The sequence below is a fragment of the Belonocnema kinseyi genome, chromosome 2, assembly GCF_010883055.1.
Source record: "Belonocnema kinseyi isolate 2016_QV_RU_SX_M_011 chromosome 2, B_treatae_v1, whole genome shotgun sequence".
NCBI lineage: Eukaryota > Metazoa > Arthropoda > Insecta > Hymenoptera > Cynipidae > Belonocnema > Belonocnema kinseyi.
In genome coordinates, this window is record NC_046658.1 from 65010903 (window position 1) to 65021290 (window position 10388).

General features: G+C 29.9%; 1 protein-coding gene across 1 annotated transcript in view; it reads right to left on the reverse strand.

Annotated features, from left to right (window-relative positions):
* Positions 1-6239: 6239 nt before the first annotated feature.
* LOC117167535 (general transcription factor IIH subunit 3) overlaps positions 6240-10388 on the reverse strand; it is a 13953-nt gene continuing 9804 nt past the window's right edge. The window contains exons 5-7 of the mRNA XM_033352537.1: positions 6712-6847; positions 6604-6640; positions 6240-6416 (exon numbers count right to left, since the gene is read on the reverse strand). Coding sequence (XP_033208428.1) covers positions 6341-6416; positions 6604-6640; positions 6712-6847 — 249 coding nt within the window. The 3' untranslated portion in view covers positions 6240-6340. The remainder of the gene's footprint in view (positions 6417-6603; positions 6641-6711; positions 6848-10388) is intronic.

The following is a 10388-nucleotide window of genomic DNA, read 5'->3' on the forward strand; positions in this document are numbered from 1 at the left end:
AATGAAAAGAAAGAGAGGTATCGAGACCTTATAAGGGAGTTGCAACGATTGTACCCGGAATATTCTGTTAAACTGATCGTCCTTATCATCGGCGCTCTTGGGCGTGCCAAGCTTTCCCTTGCTAATAGCCTAAAAAGTATCCCTGCGTGTCAACAATATGCTAGAACACTTGCGGGAAAAATGCAGAAGGCGGTTGTCCTTGGGTCGCTCCGTGTTCTTAGGGTGCACGAGGCTTTTGCTGGATCGTCGTATTGATTCCTTTACAGACTGCAACCACCTATCTCATGGTTGCGAGACGTGATTATGGCTGAAATTTTACCGCGATTTCGCTGTAAGCGGGTGCAATTTTTCAGATTAGCACCCGTTCCCGGCGAAATCCTGCGGTTGTCCGTATGACAGATTTTTAATATATATATAAACTATATATTATTCTCCGTCTGTGGGATGTAATTCAAGAAATTCATGCAATTCAAGGAAATCGTGAAATTCACGGAATTCATGGACAGGAATAGACCCTAATTATCTAAAAAAAATATGTAATTCTAGTATTTATTTGCAAAATGAGGCAATAAAATGTTTGAGGTGGGGTTCTGATTTCAACACCCTTTAACTGATAAACTTTTAAAATGTTGAATGATTTTGCGGGCAGTATAGTAATTTAAAAAAATTGCGAAAAACGTTGTTTATGGGTGTTTTATTTTTCACTGAATGATGTGAACAAAATAAAAATTTAGTTATACCGGTATAAAGTCTTTATAACATTATTAAAATCAACAGAAACACAAGTGCCTGCATGAAAAAATGAGTTAATGACGCCTGAAACAAAAGACCTTGGACACAAATGGACCCAAGTGCACATAACGTTACATTACGACTTTGTGAGGATCTTCACTTGGGCTGATTGCTAGAGAGATTGATCAGCAACCTGCGTTGGAGCAGTGTTGCTGAACGAACGTGTTATTTAGATAAATAACACGAGAATTCTGGATCAATCTGAAAATTCTCTATCCCTTCCACACTACTCCTTTCCCCACCGAGTAAGTCACGCCTACCCCGAAAAGGAAATGGCTTAATGGTGTATATTTATAGTAAAATTACTAATCTTTAACATTATACGAGTACACTATAATTTTGAATACATGGATTTTGTATAAGTTTGATTAGTTTGAAATATTACGTAATAGTATCGAATTACCCCCTCCCATATATCAGATCGTAACAATTTCTTGCCCCCCCCCCCCCCCCTATTAACAAAATAGTTATTCCCTAATTTATGACTGGCCTCCAAACGAAAGATATTAACCTGGGAAAAAATTAGTCTAAGAAAATAAATTTTAGTGCATTTTTTCCCCTCTTCATTAATCTTAAATCACTTTTGTTTTTAAACTAGGATGCTTTGCTCTAAAATTGTAATTTACTGCGCAGAATAATTTAACAACCCCGTAAGTTTTGATAACAGTGCTTCGCTACTTTAAATTCAAAATAATTAATCAGTGCCTGACGTAATACATACCTGTTATAAGTTCCGGCGAGATGGCTATATAACTTTGAAAGTTACAGCCTCGCGAAGATAACCGACAGTCGTACAAGGTACAAATCATTTGCTCAAATCCTTACAACTTATAAGCGGAGATTACCACTTATAACTTATATCTCTGTACAACGAAGTTCTGAACTTATGAATATAAAAGTTATAGAAGTACTGTAAAGTGATATTAATAAGAAAACGCTATTATTTGATCCAGTAACGCGTTATCTACAAACCCAAAAAACGAGCTACAAATTTGTTATTTATCATTTTTTAATATAACGTGTGGTTTTTGTTTAAATCGTAAAAAAATTAAAATAAGTTGTTGAAAAACCGATGCAAGACGCAATAAAACGGTAGGTATTCAGTTGTCCGAAATTTCATTTTCTCTAAAAGTCATTTTGCCGAAAAAATCACTAGATTTAGGGGCGGTGTAGACATAAATCACAGAGGGGATCCCGATGGTGAATTCAGTAAAAATCGTTATACAAACAGACGTTTGGTGGCGTTTATGAGGATTCTTTGACATTTAAATTTGCTTCGACTTTTAAATTCGAGAGAGAACTTTGAAAACTAGGCAACTGATAAGTGAATACATGAATAAGTAATACTAATCCATATAAGATCATGTTAAAATAAAAAAGTATGTATATCATTAATTTTCTATTGTCAAATACACCATTTCTATGGTTACAGATGTTTATAATCTCGTTTTGATTTCGATTAAAAATTAAATAATATAAATTATTATTCAGTAATGACAAATAAATATGAATATGATTAAAAAATAAAAAGATGATGATTTCTCAAATATCCCACGGTTTTCAAATACTTAGGAAAGATTTCAATGTGTTTCCAAAGATGGCAAATATTTCGCAAATATTTTGGATAAATTTAAAAGATTTTGCAAAAACACCAATGATTTTCCAAGGATTTCAACAATTTAACGAAAATCATTAAATATTTCAAAAACATTTCCAAAATTTCAAAGGTTTCTTCGCAAATGTTTCCAAGATTTCCGAAAGATTTCAATGAATTCACAAAGGTATAAAAGGTTTCACATATTTCGAAAAGATTTGGAATAGAATTAAAATATTTTACAAATACATCAATGATTTCCCAAAGATTTCAATAATTTTACAAATATGACCAAATATTTCAAAAATTTATTATATATTTCAGAAAGATTTCGCAAATATTAGAATGATTTTCATAAATTAAAAAAAATTGTTGCAAGGATGAATGACCAAACATTTCAATAATATTTCAAAGATTTAAATAATTTCACAAGTGTTTCAAAAATACTTCATAGATTTTTAGATTTCAGAAAGAACTCAATAATTTCACCAATATTTTTACAACATGTTTAAAATTTCGAATATTTCGAAAAGATTTCCAAGATTTCACAGAGATTTCGGATAGATTCACAAATTTCACAAAGGCATAAATATGATTCCCCAAAGATTTCAATAATTTCACAAATGTTTCAGAAACATTTCGAAGGTTTTCAAAGATTAAAAATATTTCTTAAAGATTTTGGATAAATTTACAAGATTTCACATAGAGTTCAATTCTTTCCTAAAGATTTCAATTATTTAAAAAATATGATCAAATATTTATAAAACATTTCCAAAGATTTCACAAACATTTAAATAATTTCCCAAAGATATCACGAAGATTTGAAAGGTTTCTCAAAGATTTTTGATAGATATAAATGTTTTCATAAACTCTAATGATTTTTTGAAGATTGTAAAAATTACAATTTTTAAAAAGATTTAAAAAAGATTTCAATCAATTCCCAAATATTTAAAAGATTTTAAATATTTCGTAAAAATTTCGGATAGATGTAAAAGATTTCATCAAGATTTCAAAAATTTCCCAAATATTTAAATGATTTCAAACATATTAGCAAATATTTATGAACTGTTTAAAATATTTCACAAATATTTCGGATAGACTATCAATATTTCACAGAGACATGAATTATTTCCCAAACACTTCAGGTAGATTTTTTGAGAAATTAGAAAGATCTGATGAATTTGATCATTCGATTTCAGAGGGGGGCAAATCCATACTTTGCCCCTCCCTGATCCATTCCTGGTGGATTTCTGGATAGTAATATTCTAATATTGTTAAAAGTTATGTGACAATTCAAAATACGAAATAAAAGTAAAAGCCTTTTTTAGAACCAGATTATCGTTTCTTTTGTCCAAAACTTTTCTTATTTGTATTAGTAATAAAAGATTAAATAATGATCACGAAACGCCATCTAACATCAATTTGATATACAGATCTATCTAAATTCGCAAGCAGAATTTTGGCAAGCAAAAGAAAGGTATTCATTTTGGACAAATGAATACCTACCCAATAAAACGTTCATCAAATTATTCACCTAAATTGTAGCTACAAATTGACTTTGAACCATTTTTTAATAGGACGCGTTATTTTTGTTTAAAAATTCCCGGCCTTAAACAAAATTCCCTGGTTTCTCTAACTTTCACTAACCAACAAAATTCCGTGACATTTCCAGGTTTTCCAGGTGAGTAGATAACCTAAATATGAAAAATAGCAATATATCCAAAAACAAAATAAACATATTTTGTTACAAAGCTGAAATAGTACTGCAAAGTACTATTTTTTGTGAATAAAAATACAAATATAAAAAGTGAAAATAATTATTTGTATCAGTCACCTTCATAAAATGATAATTTTAATAAAAAATGTTTTCGATTTTTATTTTCCTTATGCGCAGTCAAAAAGGTGCACAGAAAGAATCACTGTCAATTTCCCCCCTTAAAATAAATGGTTAAAACCTCTATAATTAGGATTTCCATGCAGCATTGCTCCGATTAGTGTGCAGCATAAGAAGATCCATTTTTACTGTTAAAATATTTCGCTTGAGTGATGAACTTTAAAAAAAAACTAGTTTCATTAAAAGAAAACTAAATTCTATGCAAAGTTTGTGGTTTGGATTTTATAATACTATAAAATAAAAGCCGTTTACAAATTTGTGATGTACGATCACTTATTATTTTACATAACTTGAAACATAATCGTTAAGCTCACAAACGTTGTCGAATAAAAAATCTGCCCACTGCACGGACACATTCTCATCGCGCGTCACGCGGCCACGCGCGCGGCTCGCAGGTTTGAGCGAGCCTAGAACGCGCACATGTTGGGTCTCACGCTCGATAATGTATTTACCTCATGCTACGCGCTCGATCATTGTACAAAGTAAATACCTCACATTTTGCCATAAAACTTTTAAAATGAAAGGAAAACTTAAATTTAGAATTGTGAATTCTCTTGTGTTAAAGCTCCTTCGGCTTTAACGAACACATTCTCATCACGTGTCTCGTGAGAAAAAAAGGGTTAAAAGCAAATTTTAAAATCTACTTTAAATGCAATTTTGTTTTTAAACATTTTATTTTACCTTTTGTCTTTTTGCCCAAAGATTTAATCTGTTTATTTTTATCACATTTTTCACGATTGAATCAAAAACTGCACGTCTTATCAAAAAATTAATAATAACCTATTTTTATCACTTTTTTGGATGACCACTTTTGTCTATTTATTCTTTTCGTAGCTTGTGTCGTTTGTCCAACAATTTTATTTTTTATGTTGTTTTTTAAGAATAAACCAAAAACTACGCCTCAAATCAAAAAGTGATTCATAAAGAATTTGCAGATATTTTTTGGGTGCACAATTTCTGTCTAATAATATATTTTCGTATCTTGCATAGTTTGATCGGAAAATGAACATTTGTGTTTTTTATTATGTTTTTCGTGTCAAAATTTGAATTTTAAATAATTCAAGAAAATTCAAAAAAATTTTATGATATTCTCTTAGGGCTTCCAAAAAGCAACGTTTTTCTTCCCTTGAATTTTGTTCGTATCGTCCGCTATTTGGCTTATAATTTTCATTTTCGTTTTTTTTTCTTAATTTTGAAATTGTTATAACTCTGATCATTTTCTTTTTGTCGAAAAAAGTTGTAAGGATAACTTGCTCAAATTTTCGAGTTCTATGAATAGTCATAAATTGAATTTATAAATAAATCCAAAATCACTGACTGACGAATTCGTCCTTTCTTTTTGCACCCTTAAAAAGTATCTTCACGTTATGATGAGAATTTAAAAATAAAACACAGTTTAAGTCTGTTGGGGAAAATACTATAAAAATATAAAATGATCGACTAAAAATGACAAGAAAGAAATTTCAATAATTGGAAAAAATATAATCAGAATATTTTTTTCATGAAAGAGAACATTTTAGAATATTAAAACCGGAAGAAAGTTTTACACGCGGTTCTTAAAAACGCCAGCGTAAAATTTAATTCCCGACGATCGCACAAGAGATGAAAGCTCGAGACGTCGACTAATTAGTCGACGCCTTGGGGAATACTTGGTCGACAAGCAGACAGAATGAATTTTCAGCGACAGAACTTTTAAGATCATGTCAAGAAAGGCGAAAAATTGTAGAACATTTCATACCTGATCTACTGTTTCATAAAATCACCATCACACACTTTTAATTAAACCCTTCTAATTCAGCGGTTAATTTTCATCTCGCAGTTGTCAGCGACCCTCAATCAAACAGGTGCAATTTGATCTGAATAAATTCAGCTTTTACTCCTTAATCTAATTTAGAGTAAATACCATTCTAAAAAGAAACACTAATGAAGGAAAAAATGTTCATTAATACTTAAATCCTATACCTATTTAAAATTAATTTATTGGTATACGGTATTATTTACATTATAAGTTACTGCAGTTCTTTAGAAATGTGAATTAAAAAGCCTACTAATTAATACTATCACTGTATAATATCCAGGTTTTTCTTTTTTTTCTTCACCTTCATTGACATCGCACCTGGCATCTTGAAAACAGTGCTGTAAAAAATAAAAGTTATTATTGAACTATGAAGGATTTGGATTTAATGCACTCAGTAGTATTTCACAGGCAATACATTTCAAATTAACAACTGTGATTTATAATTTCCCACTTTTAATTTACAACGCTACTTTTTGAATAAAATTTTCCCTTAGAACAAAAAACATTTTTTCCAAATTTACTCACTGGCATGTGGTGCAGATCGGACTGAATTTGCAGAAAACTGAAAGAAAAAAATTGATACTTAAATATTCTAATTCATTTTCCACACCTTAAGATGAAATATGTTCTTACTGGAAAGACACACGGAGCAAACGTAACCAATATCGACAAGTTCCTGGTGGCAAAAGCAAGCAGCTCTGTAGTCGATCTTGACAGGAGGCGGCAGAACAAGTTTCGGCCGTATATTCGGATCCGGAAGAAACACCCACTGCGTCAATAATGAATTAAAAATCCCTCCTTTACCTTTAACTCCTTTACAACCATACAAATTTTGATTACAGATTTTGTTAAAATCAAACTCATTTTTTCAAGAGAAAAGTATTTTAATTGAAAGCATGTTGGTATCAAAGCTTCTATTTATTGAGCTAAAATAGTTATACTTTTTCAGTGCAAAATAGGACATCAGAAAAACGAATTTAGATTTTAATCGAAAATAAATTAAAGCACACTAATCAATTCTCGCTTTAATTTTCTCTGATCATCGTACCGTAAATTGCATAGGCACTCCACTATGACCTAAACTACAAAAGTTTTATGATCGCTAATTGAAACGAAACTATTTGAAGTTCTAGAGCAGATTTAAGATGCTCTCCCTCTCTCTTTCTCCCTAATTAAATGAAATTTTTTCGCGTTCAAAGGCTAACAACTTCAGGATAAATTTATAAGACTTCAAAACAATTCAAGTTAAAATCCAAAGAATTTACATGAATCGGCAACAATTTAAAAATATAAGCACACTTAATTGAATTAAGTAAACTTGAAATCAGCTTAGAAAATTATAAGGGGATTCAACATAATATGATGAAATTTCTAGGTTAAAAGACTTTAGCATCAATTGAATAATAACTTTTTTAAATTAAAAAAAAATCTATTGAATTAAATAGAATTAAGTTTATTTAGAAGAATTCAAATAAATTAGCAAATTCAAGAGAATTCCAAAGCATTTACGAGAATTCAGGGAGAATTCTAAATAAAAAAATTAAAATCTTTAAATCTTTGAAGCCCTACTCCTTTCTAACCAAAGAAGTGATTAAATAATACTGAACAATTTAAGTTAAATTCAAGAGAAATGAAAAAAATTTGATCGAAAAAATTCCATTAATTACAATAAAATTTGAGTGAATTCAGAGTAATTTAAAAGATATAAAAAAAGATTTCCATAAAATTCATAAAAAATCAAACTGAATTTAAAAATAATCCAGTTAATTCAAAATATTTCACAAGCATGAAAAAATTGATTGAATTCAGTAGCTTTGAAGTAAATTTAGAAACATGAAAGAGAATTTAAAATCTCTTGAAACCTTTGAAACCCTACGGAATCCATCACTTCTTGAAAATAAATTCTTTGAAATCCATTAAAAAAATATAATTTATTATTAATATATTTTAATATATCTTATAAAACCTCTTATAATTTATTAAAATATCTTAAAACCTTATATATCCTGCAAAATCCTTCCATATCTTTCGAAATTCTAGGAAATTCTTTAAAACTACATGCAAATTTTTAACATTCTCTTAATATTATTAAAACCCTTGAAAATCTCTTAAATCGTTTGAAGCTCTTAAACTGCCTGAGAATCTTTTAAAATAGGGAACTAAATAATAATAAATAAAATAGAAATACTCGGAAACCTTTTAAAATTCTCGGAAATCTTTTTAAATATCTTAAATAAAACCTTACAGTTCATGTAAAATCCTTCAATATCTTTTGAAATTCTGGAAAATTCTTTGCCTTAAGCTTAAAATATTTGAAAAGCTTTGAAATCCTTTCTAATTATTTTTCCAGAAATCTTTAAAGATTCCTTAAAATATTTGAAATCCTACAAAACACCTCACATTCTCAATAATAAATCCTTTGAAATCTGGAAAAAAATATAAAATCCCGTGAAATTATATGATGATATTTCCTTCAATCCTGGAAAATGTATAAAAATACATTAGGAGCTTTAAGATCCATTATAACAATTGAAATCCTCGGAAACCTTACAAGATCTTGTGAAATCTTTTGAAATATCTTAAAACCTTAGTTCCTGTAAAATCGTTCCATATCTTCGCAATTAATACAAACATTGGAATCTTTTAAAAAGCCCTAAATTAGTTTAAAACTAAAATATTTTGATTTAAAAAAGTGACTAAAAAGTGGTAAGAGAAAAAAGTGACTAATAGTGACTGTGCATCATCTTTGATTATTTTGTACAGTTACTTCTTACAGAAATTCCCTGATTTTTACTATTTTCTATTTTATCTCAAAATCTCAAGTTCTACCATGGGCTGCACATAAGGTACCAAAGAGACCAAATTTTGAAAATCGGGTACTTTAGGGACTTCAACTGAATATAGGGTTAATAGGGGATATAGGGACCGGTCTGTGAGGCATGGTATTGACAGGAAATTCTTCATTTTGAAAGATCTTTTTCACAAAATTAACAGCTGTACTATAATCATATTATTAAAATTTAAATAAGAGTGTACAAATACATAAAATAAAGATACATGCATACTATGAAAATGAATTAAACTCAAGTAAATTTCTTCTCAACTTTCAAAAAGCAGAAACTTAAGCACTTGGAGCTCAAAGCGTTTAAAGTTGAAAACTCGAAATTTGAAAAGTTTTAAAATTTGTTTATAGCCGAGTAATGAAAATATTAATCATGGCTATACTGTTTCCTCCAGGCAAAGTTCATGAAAGCATCTTCAGACAACGTTCAGATGCAATTGTTCGAAAGTTTTAAGCAGAAAGTTTGTGTAGCAACATCGAAGATCTGTGTCAGCAGGTAACCAAAGAACAGTCAAGGTTTTGTTTTAAAAAAGTGGACAAGAAATGAAAGCATATGCAGAACAAATAAGAAAGAAAACTCTGCCTCCTTTCAAAGAATTGGAAATGCCGAGAACTTTGGCCGCAGTGAATCACCACTGTATTACGGATATTGTAGAATCTTTTCTTCTCATTCCGCGACAACTACGACGTATGTATATTAAAAGAATTCTAGATTTACAGATCATTTATCAGACGGATGATTTTCAATTCCCAAACATTTACCGCTTTTCTGTCGGCAAATTTTTCATTTTCCTGGTCAGTTACTTATACTTTTTGTTGTAAATTTCCCTGTCCTAACTCTGTATTTTAATTATTATGGAAAATTATCTGTCCCATGTCCCAATCACAGTTTTTTCTCGGAAATTTCCTGTTTCAAATCAGAATTAGAATTCTTTACAAAAGTTCCCCATTCGAATTCAAAATTTTAGTTCATTTGCGAAGTTCACTGTTCCAAATCCGAATTATAATATTCTTCTCGAAAATTTCCTCTTCCAAGTGAGAATTATAATTCTTTTGGAAGTTTCTTTGTTCCAGACACGCACTATAATTTTGTTTAGAAAATTCTCTGACCCAATTCAGAATTGAAGAATTGCAGTACGCAACTACTGTTTAATTTTTTCATGTAGTCCGGTAACTTTGGGCGTGAATATCTTAGAGAATAAAAATGGTGAAGAAAAACCGTACAGTGCATGTGAATGTGTCTTTATTTTTGCGTCGATTGCATGCTTAGCTGTTATTATGCAAAAATCTGTTTTTTTTTTCAAATCCCTTATTTGCCGAAAAGCACCGAAATAATGCGCTTGGAGTAGATAGGTCAACTTTGTGAAGCTCCTGTATTGTCAAATTTGACTAGAAAACATCGATGTTTTTTTTTTACATTCTCATCATTTATGATTCAGAAAGTATTATAATTGTCCGAAATTTGACA